The 17,703-nt window shown below is 40.2% G+C and overlaps 1 protein-coding gene across 6 annotated transcripts in view; it reads right to left on the bottom strand.

Moving 5' to 3' along the window:
• Positions 1 to 954: 954 nt before the first annotated feature.
• Positions 955 to 17,703, bottom strand: part of ets1 (ETS proto-oncogene 1, transcription factor) — a 42,279-nt gene continuing 25,530 nt past the window's right edge. For 5 of the 6 annotated variants that reach the window (XM_042486043.2, XM_042486045.2, XM_042486046.2 and 2 more), the window contains 7 exons: positions 14,672 to 14,791; positions 13,765 to 13,965; positions 12,597 to 12,674; positions 11,976 to 12,221; positions 10,406 to 10,666; positions 4,599 to 4,717; positions 955 to 4,239 (listed from right to left, as the gene is read on the bottom strand). In XM_042486043.2, coding sequence (XP_042341977.1) covers positions 4,024 to 4,239; positions 4,599 to 4,717; positions 10,406 to 10,666; positions 11,976 to 12,221; positions 12,597 to 12,674; positions 13,765 to 13,965; positions 14,672 to 14,791 — 1,241 coding nt within the window. In that variant the 3' untranslated portion in view covers positions 955 to 4,023. The remainder of the gene's footprint in view (positions 4,240 to 4,598; positions 4,718 to 10,405; positions 10,667 to 11,975; positions 12,222 to 12,596; positions 12,675 to 13,764; positions 13,966 to 14,671; positions 14,792 to 17,703) is intronic. The other variant, XM_088078675.1, reaches the window with a different exon arrangement.

The raw sequence follows: 17,703 nt of genomic DNA, 5'->3' as shown, positions 1-17,703 counted from the left end.
TACTGGACGTGCCTTTTGGCCTTATTGCTAGACTGCAGCAGTGGGGCCAAACAGCTGTGCTGTTTGGGGCAGCAGGCCATGGCCTTGTATGTTTTCTATCTACAGTGGAATTTATATGAGCCCGGGGTTACAAGCACATGAATGGGCCCTAGTGTGCTGGTTCTGTTTTGACGTCACCTCATCAGTGCGCATGGGACACAGTTGTTAAAACTGGGACACTCTATGGCCCGCATGCCTTTCAAAGGGAACTAGGCCCCCTTTGAAGGACCAGAGTGTGGTGATTTGAACAATAGACAGATTTGTTTGACTTAGTTGTGCCACTGTTTACTGAAAGCTTACATCGATGTATCTATATCTATGTATGTGCCTTTCAGAGTTGCTCAGTGATTTACTGTGGATGTCTCTTAATGTTTAACTATATTAAACTCCTTTTGCACTAAATTTAGTGCATGTACGCACATTTTTTAAACATGAGAAATCCCACTCGAAACAGGCAATAGACTCTATTCCCATAGCCAGCAGACCAGAGCCGTGAAAATGGCTCTACAACTGATGAGTATGCCATTTTTGTGTATTTGTGTGTGTGTGCGTGTGTGTGTGTTTTTTCTGGTGTGTTCTGTTTGAGGTCAATGACAGGCTGGAATACAAATTAGTAAACAACAGAAAGCAGCATGGATGCCAGTGAGAATGTTATGGTGGTTACTTCTTTTTATATATCTTTTACTTATCCAGTCACTCTTACAAACTTGGGGCCGACTAATTCGGAATGATGTTTAAGTGCTGCTTCGACAGAGGTATTTTATGGTGGTGCATCACTGCAATTCTTGTAAATAATTTTTACTGCCATGATACTACTATTATAGCAATAATGAATTTCAATGTTATATAGTAGGTATATTGTACAATAATGTGCATTCATGGCTTGAAACAGTAATCACACTCACAAATATGAAATCTTTGTTCACATATATTTTATAACATTTTGAAGTACAATAAGTACATTTTAGAAATAGAAGCTACAGTTTATAAAACCTTTCCAGCAGAAATCATTGATGGGCCAGCATCAGCCTATTTTTTCTCTAGCAGACAGGTCTAGTTTCTATATAAAAAAAGAATAAAAAAAAACAAAAACAAAACAAATCGCTACATTATTTTGTCCTGCGCTACCTTTAAATTCCCATGAAAGCACCAGCTGTCTGCATCTCTTGTCTTTTATAAAATATAAATTATTGAAAAATATTCAAATGTTTGTGAACTAAATACAATAAAAATGATCTCATAACAAAAATACAGAGACACTATAAAATATACAAAAAAAGAACAACATCCAAAAACAAAAAAGGTTTTCCTTCTGAATCCATTCTGAGATATGCATATGCCACAAACTACTTGTGTGTATACACTTGCCCAACTAAGGATCATTAATACATAAGACCTGCAGTAGATTGTAATCCGTGACATTTAACAACAGTATATTTTCCTGACAAAATAATTTTTAAAACACTAACATTTCAGGTAACAGAATGTTTTCTTTAAGCACAATAATCTTGTGAAGTCAACCATACTGGAATTATGACCTTGTGGAGTAAAAAAAAAAGTATTTTTCCAGGGCACTGACAACTTTTACAATTATCTTTAAAAAAAAATCTGTAAAGCTCTTGAACATAAAACACTGACACTGGAAAAAGAACCTGAACAAAAACAGTGTTTTGAAACCTTGACATCAACATGCAGAGAAGACTAAAAGTACAGTGCAGCTTATTACAAATTAATTTGTAGAATTCTTTGTGTCAGATGATGAGCATGGATGAGGGACTTGGTGAGTCAGTGCTTGATGATGTTGGACAAGCTTGTTACCAATTAAACATTGTGAACATATCCAGCATCTCTTTTCTGCACTCAGGGGTAGACCCAGATCAGTGAAGGCGCTTCTCTTTATTCTAAAGCTGTGTGCTTTTCAACATATTAACAAATGATGAAAGAAAAGTCAACACTTTCAAACAAATGTGAGAGAATTCTGGTCCCTGTCTTCTGACGTTGCGGACTATACCCGAAGCACCGCGGCCAAAGACCTCACAAGGGTTTTGGTTATTATTCCTGCTTTGTCTCTCGCTTATTTGTGTAATCTGGGTCTCAATAAAGCATTATGAAATACAATCTGTACAAATAGACATCTCAAAAGCTATTTTCATCCATATGGGTAACATTCAGCCACTGTAAACAATAACATTGTATTCTAAGATGATATTCCACTTTGGCATTTTCCCATAGGGCCAGTGCACAGCCACTGTTCCCACTGTTGGGAGGAAACTGCTGCCAATTTGCTCAAATGTAACCAGTGAATCTTTATGCATGTATTCTGAGCAAACTGAACAAGTGTGGGTGGAATCATACACGAGTTACTTAACTGATTTTGATCACATAAGTAACTCACAAACCTAAAAAAAAATTAAATACAAATGTCTGCCACTAGTCTTAAATGCCTCGATTTGCAGTGAGGTTTCAGCTGCATTCATGCATCCAACCACAATGGCAGTGGAAAATGAAGAACACAACCCTTCAAGCAGCGCCAACTTTCATCTTTTCTGTCAGTCGTTCTCTATCTCTACCTCACAAGTGATCGTCACCTGCAGTCTCCACAGATTTCTTTCAGTCACCTTCATCTATCCCACACAACTTCTGATTCCTCCTAGCCAACATTTTTCTATTGCCTGCCACTTTTTCCTACACTGTACCTTCACAATACACTGCAGCTGCGTCCTCATGGCCAAAATATACTGCATAATTAAAGAAAAAAATCTGACATTCTTAAGATTTTGTAAAATCACTCCCTCCACGATTTCACTTGTGATTTTATTGTATAGACAGACTATTCAAACACTACTAAAGCAACACTCACATGGACAGTGAACCGACAAAATTATGCATCTAATCTGCACATTAAACAACTCTTCTCGCTAAGGACTCCTGAATTTCCCCACATAGATTGTCTACAGTCTGCTAATACTGGTGGTATATGCAAAAAAATGCATAAGTTTCAGTCACAATGTGTGTCTCTAACAAGGTGGCAAACATGTACGTAAAGGTGAAAGCGTCGGTTTCAAAAGCAACGGCTGCTTTCGTCTGTCTGTCTATCAGACACTCTTGGAATGAGTCATGTCACCAGGTCCTCAAACTCTACAAAGCACGGGGCCAGTGTCTATAGTGTTGTCTGATAACAAATCAGCACATTTCAGTTAAAGGCTCCTTGAGAACAGAACAGATAAACTTGGCATCTAATGTTTGGTTCCACTGTAATACCTTCACTGACAACATAAGAAAAAATGCTCTTTTCAATATATGCCTGGTAGGTTTACATTGGCTGTTCTCAACATCAATAATATATAATACTGGCACAAGCATACAATCCTCAAACAACAAATCAGAAAAGACACTTTTTGGTCCAAGCTGAAAATTCTCTCACTCTTTTAAAAGAGAAACAGTGAGCACGAATGTAAATATGTCATTATACCTTCTTTAGTTTGGTTTTTACATTTTGGCAACCCTTTTTTTTTCTTAGCGGGAACCTTCCGCCCGCTCTACCCCGATATTGAAATTAATCTATTATTTTGCTCTTTCTCTTTCAGTTCAGTCAGACTTTCTGTCTTGGTCCTCGTATCTCCCCACTGTGCTACTTAGGCAGCAGGGAACCTGAACTCTACCCGATACCACTCCTTCTGCCTTGAGCTGCTAAATAATACCGGTACATAATCACACATACGCACGTTCACACACACATGCGCGCACACACACCTCAAATGCAACAGGGTATGAATACAGGCTTTCGGCTTGTGTCTTCTTTTTAAACATGGTCTGAGAGACAGGAGCTTTAAGTTGACAAAGACCACAGTTAGTCATTAAAAACATTTTGGTCCCCCCAAAAAACGGTTAACCGACTCTATCAAAACAGTTAAGACCACTTTATGAGCCCCAGTCCACGTGTCTCCTTAATTTCGGTCTTCACTTCATGTTTCTTCTTTGCTTTCACTCGTCCGTATCGGGCTTTACGTCCAACATTGCATGGAGCTCCTCAGGAGTGTAGCCCAGCAGGCTTTTTAAGTCACAGACAAAGCGGTAGACGTAGCGTTTCCCTGATGTCTTGTGGATGATATTTTTGTCATAGTAGTAGCGTAGGCCACGGCTCAGCTTCTCATAGTTCATCTTGGGCTTGTTTTTCCTCTTTCCCCACCTCCGAGCAACCTGAAACAATGCAGAATAAGTGTGTCAATACGTGACATAAACAGTTAACCCCTAACCCTGCCCCCTAGACCCTAACCCTATCCCCGAGGCACATAAAAAACAGAATAAAAATAAATAACGTCTGGTAATCTCTAAGAATGTAATCAACTACATTTTATGTGCTAAACAATTAACAGTACTTTCTGGTCATTTTGAAATGAACCACTGGCAAAACCAGTAGCCCTTCCAAAAAGATTGATGAAGCCAAACAAGGCGTGCAAAATGTTTTCACAAAAGCAGAAGACATCTTGTTCATGTGGCTAACTACTTAGGACCTCCCAGCATGTGTACCAGTGACCAGCGAGGTCACGACCTCTCACCTCATCTGGGTCGGAGAGCTTGAACTCCCAGCCGTCGCCTGTCCAGCTGATGAAGGACTGGCAAGACTTGTCGGTTAGCAGCTCCAGAAGAAACTGCCACAGCTGGATGGGGCCACTGCCTGCAGGACAGATCGGGGAGAGAAGGTTTGCATTAAAACTACTGACATCGAGAAGTTAGATTGTTGCTGGTGTGTAGATTCAATAAAATAAGTGTGAGGTTGGGGCAGATGTATAGCACCAAATTCTAGGCCCTATGGATAAAGAGTCTGTGTGGGCCCCCCACCCTTCAACTCTTGATCCATGAAGTACCAAAGTATATATATATATATATATATATATATATATATATGTATATATATATATATATATATATATATATATATATACAGAGAGAGAGAGAGAGAGAGAGAGAGAGAGAGAGAGAGAGAGATAGAATATAGAATATATATGGTATGGTTGATGCTAAAATTAAACCCAATCACTTTGTCTCCTAGTGATTGGGATAACTGGGTTAACACAAGCTCAAAGACTTTCACATTTGTTCTACAACATAAAATATGTAAATAAATGCCCAACTAGTGAATTCTGAGGCTTTTATGTGTCTTAAAAAAAGGCGGTTGCTGGCAAGTTGCTAAATGAGATTGCAGAACTTGTTGCTGATAAATCTGTATAGCTGTGTTATCAAATCACATAGCAACACATATTTGTTGTGGTGGTGACATTAAGTCATGCCACCACGGAGTGTTTTGTTTACAACCAAATATTAGCTTTTTTCTTCTGGCAAGATCAAAAAATATGATCTCCTTGCACTGCAAGGATAGAGAAGATTGAAAATTCCAGATCAAAAGGAGGACTATATTGTATCTCCAAGGTGTATACTAATGACAGTGTTAAATATTTATGCCAAATATTCACTTGTATATGAAGAGGGACAAAGTAAACCTACTAATTTGGGTCAGACTGAAGTACAGCAATGGAACCAAATGCCCTCTGAAATACAACAGTCCCATTCATCATGTATTCCCTTGTCTGGCAGTTGCCCTGTGCAGTATGTGAATCTAGAGTCTGTGTCTGTATGAGTTCCATACTGATGAAATCACTAGTTTAAAATAGGACGGGGTGCCTTTAGACTTCAGCAACACGTCTCGGGGAGTTGAATACAGACTGTGCATGTGAAAAAAGAGAGGCTGCTAAGTCATCTGTATTATTATACTGGATTGTTTTTTTCAAATAAATATAGAGTAATATAATAAGCTGTTAAAAGTGAATTCAGTGCTATTACAAGAACTTTATTACATTTCATAGAGAAAAAAAGGAGGGAAAGCAGAACAAAGATAACCAAAAGAAAAGGGCTGGTCTTTGCTCTGAACTAGATTCACTGCATAGCACTTTGATCTTGTGGTTTTTCAGCACATACACCAAGCCACCCACTTTTGAGGCTCGCATGTTGAAATCACACCTGCCTATGCAGCACACCGCCTCAGCAAAACTGAAGCTATACGCAAAAGTCATCTCTCTTTCAAGTGCCTCAGAAAACCAAATGTACTTTTAAAGAACACAAACAAAAGCTTTCAGGGAAACAGATGTGTGGGTTGAACACTTTAAACGGTGCTTGTGAGCCCTCTTTACTCCTGCAAGGATCGGAGAAGGTGCATGACAACAGACATCAAGACTTTGGAAAATAAATGTGCTGTTCAACACTGGGTCTCTTTCAGACAGAAAGCATCGACTCGCATTCCAAATGTCTGCTACTGTAATAGCGAGCCCACATAAGGGTGATACAGTGCCCGTTTACCAGCCCCCTGCGCTCTCATGCCAGAATGTAGGCGACCCTTTGACAAAAAAAGAAAAAAGAAAAGTTTCCAGAAATATGTTACAAGTCTGCATGCACAATGGGCCTCATTGAAAAAGCATACTGTAGCAAAAGGGTGGGTGGGGTAGGAGCTCACAGTCACAGCAAAGTTAAGTGTCTGACCCATGGTATGCCAAATGAGTCTTGAGCATATGCAACTAGCTGGATGTAGATTGAGGCTGCAACAAAGGATGAATGTATAGATTTCTTTTGTTGTAAATGTAAAAATCACACACACACACACACACACACACACGCACACACACACATATGTAGATGTATTTTTTCTTTTGCTTGGTAAATGGCCACTTGAGTAAATCTAAATCTAGTAGCAATAGAAAAAAAGTACTTCTGTGTAAGGGTGCAGATTTCGTTTTAACATTTGGGGTGGAAGGAATGTATTAAGCAGAGGGTCTGAGGGTTCGTCCTGAGGAAATTTTAACCATCAAACACTTTATCTCCTGCACCAATTTGCGATGGACAGGTTTATATTTATGTTATGGAAAAAAAAACAAAATTTAGCGGGCAAGTTACAATTCAAAATTACTCATGTAATGTTGTCCCTGTTGAGTCAACACACATATATGCATGATTTATTCTTCTGTGTTATTTTGTTTGGGGCAGAAACCTCTTTAAATGTGTATGTGGCACCTATTCAATAACACACTAATTACTTTTAGTTTATAACCCCTCTGGACTTGAATAGCTGATATGTTGTGTCATGTTCACACAGAGAGAGAATAAACAACTCAGACAGAGAAGAAACTCAGTCAAGAATTTGTTAAAATTACTGATCATCACATGGACATTTTTGGGGGATCATTTTAGAATCCGTAAGGTAGGGGGGATTTTTTTCCTAATTTTTTTAACCTTGCATTTTTGACACTGCACATTTGTTTCTTTTATGCTTACATTGTAAGGTATGTTTTCTTGTCGTAAGATAAATCATTCTCAACAGACCCAGCTAGTTTAGCGTTTCTTGGTGCAAGTTAACTTAAAAAAAGTGATGGGTTAAAATCAGCCATTTCAAAAAGTGGTGGGGACATGTCTCCAGCATCCCCAATGTAAATGACACATAATGCATCTTTGTACTTTGTACTTGTGAGACAGGGAGCTGGAGAGAGACAGCTAAGTATCAAGATGCAAATAGAGAGTTTATCATGTTGTAAAGCTGCCTGATGTTACCGTAGACAGAGGTGTAAATGAAAAATTGTCACAGGAAACCACTAAGATGACAACTGCAGCTTCACTTATCTCTCTGCAGCCTTATCAGGCTCCCCGTCAAGTGTCACCTGTCACCCTGTGACTGGGACAGGAAGCCAAGCAGAGTAAGCTGCCATAAACATCAATTTAGAATCCTACATTTTTTTTGGTTGAGGTTTCTCTCGCTCTCTCTCTCGCTCTCCCTTTCCTCGTCTATTTCTTCATCCACCCACACTCATGCGCATGGGCCCGCACACACATGTACACTCAAAAAATAGCTTCCATCTTTGAAGGACTACACTCTCCTTACGCTGCTCCTGATAACAGCTTGGACTGCAGGCTGCATGGCTTTTTTTCTCTTTTAGGAAAATTGGGGTAGTTTAGCCTGATTTTTTTTTCATCTTTCCCTTTTCCTGGTGCGTAAAAGCTCAGAGGAAGTACATTCTCCACAGTAAGAGTACATCACTATGCATTAGGCTGGGGACACTCGCCAGGCTTTTACACACATGAGCTCTTTGGAGTTAGCTATCCTGTCGTAACGACTGATACAAGTCAGACATCAAGATTGAATGGAACCAGAATTTGGTGGCGTACATCTGAAAAGGTCTTGAAAGAAGACAAATTTTGACATGCTTATGTTAATATTTTGATATAATACAGATTTTTGCCAAAGCTCATTTCATAAAGGCAGATGCCATCACACCAATATTATTTTTATCATTTATTTTCAGTTTCTTGATTCAGTCCACTCTATTAAAACAGTGTTTATGAAGCAAAACAACATCTAATGATCACTACAGGGGCTTTTGTACTCTTTATTATTCGATTATATGTGCATTACGACATATTTCCAACATCATTACCGATGAATGACTCATTGTTCTAGAAGCAGCTTTTGAACTAATAACCATACAGACGACCAATTAACTTGTGCATACCAACTTTAGGGACAGACTGTTGAGATCTGATGTATGCATTGTTAGTGATGAGGAGAAATTTGCTTGGATTTCCCCTTCTCCAAATACTGGTGAACTGACAGCCTTGTGACTATAATTTAAACATGGCTGAAAAAGTCCCAAACACTTTGGCAGCAAGACGCAATTTAGCTGTCCTTACTACCCAGTTTTTAAACAGTGGTATGTCATAAAGACTTAAAACATTAACTGATGACTACAAAATTTTATTGTGTATTTTCTTATGCAGTAAATGATATGGAAAGTAGACACATCCTGGTAAACTGTTAAAAGTAGTAACAGCAGTCATCTTTTTATGCTCCTTCCTCAGATCAAAACCTTGACAGGTGCTAAAACAGTGCATTTGCTTTAGAAGAGTTTGCAGATTATTTCCACATTTCATTGAGCTTGAAGAACATACGTAAGCCCGCTGTTTGAGCGTGTATGAGTATGTAGATGCCTCGTGAGATGAAGAGATATTTTTTTCTCCCCGGTGTTATGTGCAGGGGCAGGCATAATTTCTATGTTTCAGCGGCGTTGCTAGGACGACCTGGAAAAAATAGGTTGAGATGCGGGCTGCAGATAACAAGGAGGTAGATGAGAAGTGAAGACAGAACAAAAGAGTGCAAGACAAAGACACACAGAGAGAGAGTGAGAGACGAAGATATGAGCAAAATCTACTCTGCTTCCCGTAATGTGCATGACTCGGGCTGCCAGGGTAAAAGGTGTTTTGTTTTTGTTTTTTTTCTTTTGGTCTACAAGCGCACATCACACATCTGGGGCTTTTGCATCAACAAGTGTTACAGCTGCACTGCATCTCATTCCCTATAAGGCTTGAAGTCCACTGGTGGCATGCAGAAACTATCAAGAATAATCCTAATTACCCATATAATTACTTAACTTTAGCTCACCGCATATATATATATATATATATATATATATATATATATATATATATATATATATATATATATAGTTCAGGGTTGCCGACACATTCATGAATTTGTGGCAGCCTGCCATGATTAAAACCAGTGCCGCCAAATATTAATTTTATGTGTTTGGATTAGTTTGTTTTTTAATTGTTCATTAGAGGCACAATTGGAATGTTTACCTTTCTATTATTCAGTGCATCAGGAGCACAAAGCATATTCTGGGGCATAGATGAAGCAGCACAACGCCAGGCACAGAGAAAATGAAACTTAAACATTCATTTTCCTGGGTCTAAAAGTTTGATGTCAGTCATCTCTACACCAGCAGCTACTGTCATCACTCAGTCTGATTAGCTCCAGCTAGATCGATGGATCAATTATCCACCATGCGACTCAAACTGCTGCTGAGGAAAAAGTCGAAATCATGAAATATCAGAATTTATGTCAGAATTTAGAGAGGGTACACAGAATGATAGAAAAAGGGACAAAACAGGAAGGGGACATCCCTTTCTCACACCTGCTGCCACACATGAACAAACTGTAGTTAATAACAATATTACAACATAAAAATAAATAATAGAGTTCCTCTTTTTGTTACAATTTGTGAATATGAGAATGAATAATGAATGTATTCCTTTTTTTGTGTACCAGTGTCACAGCCCTGAAACTGAGATTGCCAGGCAGTTTACCGGCACACCTTAATGGAATAGAGCCATGATTAATGTTACTGGTCGCCCCATGCTTTCCCTGGTTTGACATTTTAAAAATATCTGCTGCAGAAGACATCTACAAAAAGCTGCAGCCCCTTTCAAGGTAGTTCTATAAAATATAAAATTATAATGTATAAACTCTGACCTCTAGACATCTTACCTGTGTATCCTGCCAGTGCAGCCGCTGGGATGACGGGTTTATCCTTGCTGAGGTCTGATCGCTCCCTCACGTAGTCTTTGAAAGTGCCCTTGGGCTTGTGGTTATGCAAGGCAGTGGGATAGTCTTCTGAGTCGAAGCTGTCATACGAAGGTACCCGCTGCAGGCTGCTGAACGAAGACTGGCTGCTCCATGACTGGGTCAATCGGTCACAGCTCTCAAAGCTCTCGATGCTTTCAAAAGAGTCCTGGCCACCAAGCTTACCTGTGTGGAAAACAGCAATAGAAATATAGATATTACAAAGGTGCAAACTGTACATTTTATGGTATATCGCATTGTATTAACTCTTAAATAAAGCCTGAATTATAATTATTGATGTGTTTCTTCTAAAAAAGCTTTTTTTTTTTCCAATGTGTTACTTCAGTGCATTAGAATGTTAATTGTTGTTCTAAGTTTTCTTTAGAATTTGACAAAAGAGAAACATTTATTAAAGTGACATAAACAACACCTTAGCAGTAAATTATGTTCCTTCTCTCTAAGCTATATTGTTCCGTACGGCGCCACATCTCTCCATTTCACACCTCATTTCCTTTTTACAACCACCATTTGGGTTTGATTTTAAATGGGAGACAATCACACAAATTGCCTTGCTATTTTTGGCCTTGGGAAAGATAAGAGGAGCCTTTCAATGGCGAGTCATTATTAAATGACAGATAATGCAGCCCCACAATTGATGCCGAAATCTTCAACTGCTAAAATTGAAGCCACATGTGGACATCACTTCTGCTACAAAATACTTTCCCACGTCGGGAGAGCACAACGCTGAAAAGCTCGGTATGTGGGATGCATGGGGATTGGTTCTCATACCTTGCAGGCAAATGCTTGAAGCACTGGCAGGAGGGTTGCATAGTGTACATGGGCACATGGTATTCATTTATACAGCTGGGGATTTGTGAGAAGAAAATCCTAGCTTTATAGCTATAAATGTAAACCACGCTGCTAATTCCTTTGTAAACTATCACTAGGAGAGAAAACAAGCCTGCACATTCAGAAAAGCAAACAGTTTCATGAGAAAACCCCACGCTCGCTCACTGAGGATGACACCTCTATCTCCTTACTCAGAAGTCGAGGAAAAGAGGCCAACAGAAACAAGAAAGAAAAAAAAAATTCTCGAAGGTTACACCACTTGGGCTGTTTTACATAAAGGACGGGCGGCAAGAAGAGAACACGTTGTGGCTTTGGTTCGTGTATCACACTGACAAAAACAATAGACTTTTCTTTTTTTCCCAACCCAGTCTAGAGTGTTAGAGACGGGTTTGCTTGAACCACAAACCAACCAGAGGGCCTGCTTTTCTTCTCTTCTAATACATGCACGCTGATGTGGCATGACAAGATTCTGGTAGCCTCAGCACAATCACAATCACACGCACACTGACACCCACGCAAAAAAACATCTACAAGCACTCACAATCCAAACAAACTGTTGATTAAAACAGAAATGCGGCACATTATTCCATGTAACACTCTGTTGAAATCTTAACTATACTCCTAAAACTAGTTTGTGACCCCTCACCTCTGCTGAGGCGTCCCACACACATGTTGTCGGGTGATACCACCTCCTGCTTGACACTGAAGTAGTCCCCCTGCAGCGGGTTGAGAGGCGTGTCCCGTAGGATGACAGCAGGGTATTCGCTCTCGTACTTGAGCGTCAGCAATTCCTCCGAGCTGATGGGATGAAGTGTCTGGTAGGACTCTGTGATGAAGCCGGGCTCTGAGTATTCAGAAGGAGGGACACATTGAGCATGCTCAACACCGTAGCCTGGAGACACAAAAGGGAAATGAGCATGGATAGAAAGCAGAGATGGAAAGAGCAAAGCAAAGGAGGAAGATCAATCTTAGGAGAGTGGAGTCATTATCCATCTTGTGCTGAACTGCTGCCAAAATGCTTAGTATGTGAATAGTCAGTAACAAAACACAACCCAGAGTGCATGAGATGAGTGTTACATTTGAGGCGGGATTATCGATTAGACATATACCTAAATCTAGCAAATCATTCTAACAATATGCAGTCAATATGCAAAGGCTTTCTACTAGGATATAAATCCAAAACTAAACCACTCCTCTTTCTCCATTCATATTTTAGGCACACATCTTATGCTATTACACAGAGTGATTGAGTATGATGAGTACTTACTGACAAAGTAGTCTGAGGTATAACGGGATTCCTGGAAGTTGGAGGTCAGTCCATTGATGGGGTAATGCTTTGCATCCTCTTCATGAAAAATAGATAGAGAACGAGCGTCAGTGACCTCGCCATTGATTTCATGTATCATGTAACTGCATCCAACATTATCAAAAATTAATGGCCTGAGCTAAATTGCGTCTTCCTGTTTGGCTCCTGTTACTATAGCAAATGCCAACAGTGTCCTACATTGGTGCAAGTAGTGATATCATGCAGTGTGGTCAGAGTTTTTCTCTTTCACTTAAAAAAGTACTTAACTGCTGGGAAGATGGTCTTTTAATACAACTGGGCTGTCTATACAGCAGAAAGACACAAATACTTTTGCAAGTGGTACAGTATGACCACAGAAAATAGAAAAAAACCTGTGTGGCATTCACTTTTGGTAAAGTGGTAGAAACCCTACAACTTCCAGAATGCACTGCGCCATACCAGACCAATAAACTGGTTGGTGATGTTATGCAAACTTGTCAGTTTGACATGTATTACAGTTAGACAATAAGCTATCATATGTGTCTGAAAGCATTTAAAGTGAGAAAAAGGCATCTCAGAGAATTTTGGTTTATATCTGATCAGCGCTGCTTGTTTTAATGTTTAATCTCTGTTTTTTTCAGCATGTGTTTTCACTATGAAGGAAAGAATATGGCAGCCACTTCCTGTTCACAAACACTCGCTATTACAGCTAAACAAGGCACTAAAATACATGACTGAAAAAAAAGGCGAGGAATAGGCAATTCAGTAACATTATCTTGGTTTATATTTGATCAGCACTGCCTAATTTCATTGTTTGATCAGAATTTGAGTGTCTCTTCTATACTCTTTGTGTCTGTGTTGGCAACATGGGTGGCGGGCAATATGAAAATGTGGAAGCAAGCAGAGCAAGCAAAATGCTGCCAGATGACAAATTTTGCATCATCCGACGCTATTCACTGTGAGGGAGAAGGGAGATCTGGCACTGGTTAGATAGAGGGAGGTTGACCACAGTTCACTGACACATACTACCCACGCTGTTATGATACAAAGCTAGTTGAAAATCAGTATACCTTGAAAATGGCGCTGTCAAAAAAACCCATCTAATAATATACAAAAGTGAAAAAAAATCTTTCTACCATTGTGACCTCACCTTTCTGAAGCATTTCTAAATGTTCCCAAAGGATGTCACCCACAAAGTCAGGTGCTAAGTCCAGGAAGCGTTCCTTCCCCATCGCACACAGGCTGGCTCCGTTCATGCAGAATTTGTCAAAGTCAACATTCTTCAGACTGAACTCGTTCACTGTCCACGTTAGCCACTCAGCCACATGGTTATCTGTCCACTGTCTGGGATCTGACGAGGATAACAATTGATATATTCACGACAATTGTTATATTCACCTAATATTTATGCAATGCATTCAATCCTTCTGTTAAAGTATTGATGTGTATTGAGACTGAGATGCAGTTACTACACATGCACTATGAACTGCAGCACAATTTGCTCCATTTTCAATGTGGGAGAGCTTTTTGGTTATGCTGCTGACTTTGACACTACCTCTGTGGTAAATATAACCACCCATAACAAGTCAATCAAAAACAAACAGGGACACACAGTGGTGGATATAAGCAGTTGTGGTAATGACAAGCCAAAACCATAGTTTGCAGATATAGTGCAATTGCACAAACTGATACTGCGAATCCTGCTGCTTCCAAACTGCATGAAGAGTCTCTACTCCCATTTAAGAAGCTAACTCATTATTTTACTGTCTGTATCTAAATTCTCTGGACACTGCAGTCAGACCGTCTGCCCAGACTGAAATGTATGTAATATAAGGCCACTTTTGGAATAACTGGGTGTCTCCCTGTTCTCATTCCTTCTAAGAGACGCCCTCACTGACTGATCTAAAGCAGACTATAATGTGAGATAATCTACTGGATGCCTGACATGTGAGATGTTGAGGTGTTTTCAAGGTCTCATGCTTTACTGATAACACTTCATTTCCTCAGTGAAAATGTTTACAGGGGTTAACAAGAACACAAGCAGCTGACTGTCTCACCTTTGGGAATACCCAGCCGCTGTTGTTCCTTTGTGAAGCCACTGAAGGTGGCCTTCAGAGCCTGGGACATCATCTCTTTACTCCCTGGAGTTAGCAGGGGGACATCGCCACACTCTGGATCTGCCAATCACAAATTACAAAAAAAAAAAAAAACTGATTATGATGTTATTTGGAGCAATATCAATATGCATTTCATTTGGGAGTGAAGTCACAAATATGCTAATATTACATACTGCTTTGATTATTATTGACAACCCAAGCTACGATGATGCATCCTGTATGTATTTAATGCCAATAAAGTTTACTGAATGGGAAATGAAACAGAGACAACTGAGACAGAGAAGAGGGCGGGAAAGACAGACTTGTGAATGTGATTCAGTTAGATATTCACACACACACACACACACACACACACACAAACAAAGTCAACACAGTTGTATCTGACCGTGATCAACAACATGGCTCAACAATTACATCCCGTCTAGACAGCCACTGTCTCTGCATCAACTCCAATCTATTTAAACAAGAGCTGTCACACAGTAGCATCTGAACTGCTTGCAAACTAAGTAACACTGCATGTGCACTATTTTTGCACAATAATTTACATTTGCATATTTCACTCACCATGCTCCAATAGAATTCAATCCATGGTGAGTGGGAACAGTTTAGAAAATGTCCCACAAGTAGCTTCAACCACTTCTTATTTTATTGTCAATTCTCTTCAGTTTCTGGTATTTCAGACAATGTCCAAAAGCAAATCCCACCGGTTGGACACTCAGACAAACACACAAGTTTATTTGCAAATACTACAAACATTAGCCACTCTCCTGCACGCACATCCTGGGTGGGAGAGCAGAGCGTGGTGCCCATCAGTGACACTGTGACCCCTGCTAGCTCTCCTGCGTCGCCGCCCTTACACAGTGGGCCTACTGTCACCGGACCAAGCACGGGGTCAAACATTCTGAGAGGTCAAGGGTTGAGGGATGAGGTGATGATGTCACCGTGGCTGCTGGCGGGTGGCTAGAAGAGTTAGGGTGTGGGCTGTCTCAAGGGTCTCGGTCACACACTAGGCTCACTGTTCTCTGCTCACAGCCAGTGGGCACCCAGTGCGGAACAGAGCTCCCTTTGATGGCTTTAAACAGTGCCTGATGACTTGAACTCATCTAATTAGATTGAGCAGGCTGCAGAAGTGTGGGATGAGGGGGCAAAGCAGGGGAGATGATGAGGGGAGAAGACCCCCAGGCCACTAATTCTAGAACACACTAAAAACTAATCCAACCAAGACTCAAGAAATGACTTATAAATGTGCATGAAAGAGGCCCTATGGAGTTCCAATTACCTCACATGCCTTTATCATTCATTCTACAAAGCACCCACACTCATAAACACAACAAAGACAGACACCCTGTATATCATGGTCTATCAGAGTCTGATGTATGACATATCCTCCCTAATCAATTTGGGGGAGTAAAGTGCATGAGACAAAACTTTAACATCTTGGTGCTTCAGCGGGTTGAGGTGCATACAAAATCAAGGGTTCAATTAGGCTTTCATTTCTGCAGCATGTCTTTCCCCTTAGATCTTCCCTCTTGTCTGTCTCCATTGCGCGCCAATTAAAAACGTTAAAAACCAGATCACAAAAGCCATGTCCTGAGGGCATGAAGAAACGTTGTGTCACTCCTCTCACAGAGCTGCCATCCGTCCAACCCAGATGTTCTGGCATCTCCACCGGCTCGGCGGTTTTATCTGCCAGAAGTACACTGGGGCAACATACAGTTCATGCCTGTTTTCACCACTCGCTGACGTCTCGACCTCGTCTGGAATGCACAGCAGCTGTCCCTCCTTCGCCCATGTAACCAATGTCTGTCTGGCTGTTAGTAAAATTAGGTCTCCCAGTTTCTTTTTTCTCTCTTTGGCTCTTGTTTTTCCCTCTATTTTCTCTCTCTCTAAAGAAAGAAACCCCACAACATGCGCGAGACAGAGCACAGACAAGAGTTCTTTGCGTCTTCATGTGATTGAATTAGGCCTGTAATAATATATTTCTCTCTGTTATACTGGTGAACAAACAAAGTTATTCATTCAAGTTAAAAGTAAAAGCAAGGTAGAGGAGCTGAGAATAAACACTGTTTTACAGGCTCACATAAGACCTCCGTTTAACTATTGTCAGACGCAGTTCACACATCAGAATAAACCGTGCAGTTTCACAATAAAAATAAGACCTCAGGCAAGCTGTCTTTGTGTACAAGTTGCCCCTGACAGCAGGGTTGTCTAGGCTTCTGCTGAGCTCATTTTTTTCTTTTAAGTAGTGTTGGTAGTGCAAAAACGTACATGTTGCAAACGGCTGCAAACTGAGATGGGACTAGGGCTCAGACAGTCTGCACTTTGATGTGAAGGCAGGGGCGAAATGTGGCAGTTTATTTAAGCTGGATCGAGTGGAGTTTGTCTGCACTTTCGAACCGCTTACGCTCCTCCCTCTCCATTGCTTTTATCAACCCGGCCCCAGCCTGTTCTTGCCCACACAGACTTGAATCCACTTTAGCACTAAATCCTCCATCAAAGACACTTAACACCACTGTGCATGAGAACTACCATTAGGCACTCTAGAGAAAAAGAGAAAAATGTGCATCACTATTATAGAGCAATTTAAAATTGGGTTAAAAAAATGAGCTAATCCTAACCCTAACCCTGGCTTTATGTGATTTCTTTTGTTTCTAGTTTCATTACTCATTTTTCCTGTTTAAAATGAGTCTGAAGTAGGCTTTTGTTTACCATGTTGCAGCAATTCAAAGCAAAACAAATGTCTTCTAAGTTTGGACTGTCCGGCCACAGTGCAACAATCTACAAAGACCTATTGCACCTTCAACAAAGGTTTCTTAATAGTATTTATAACTAAGCACATCACTTTGTTGTTCTTCTGTGCATTGAAATCTTAAAGACATGAAGCAGAGGACACAAAAAAGCTACCAGACAAACAAAAGACCTAAAAGTGCGACAATAACAGTGCAGCCTCCATGGCGAGTGATCCATATGAA

This window comes from Plectropomus leopardus, chromosome 6 (assembly GCF_026936395.1).
Source record: "Plectropomus leopardus strain MGB_pleo_1.0 chromosome 6, ASM2693639v1, whole genome shotgun sequence".
In the NCBI taxonomy this organism is placed as follows: domain Eukaryota; kingdom Metazoa; phylum Chordata; class Actinopteri; order Perciformes; family Serranidae; genus Plectropomus; species Plectropomus leopardus.
This window is presented reverse-complemented; position numbering and strand designations above follow the sequence as displayed.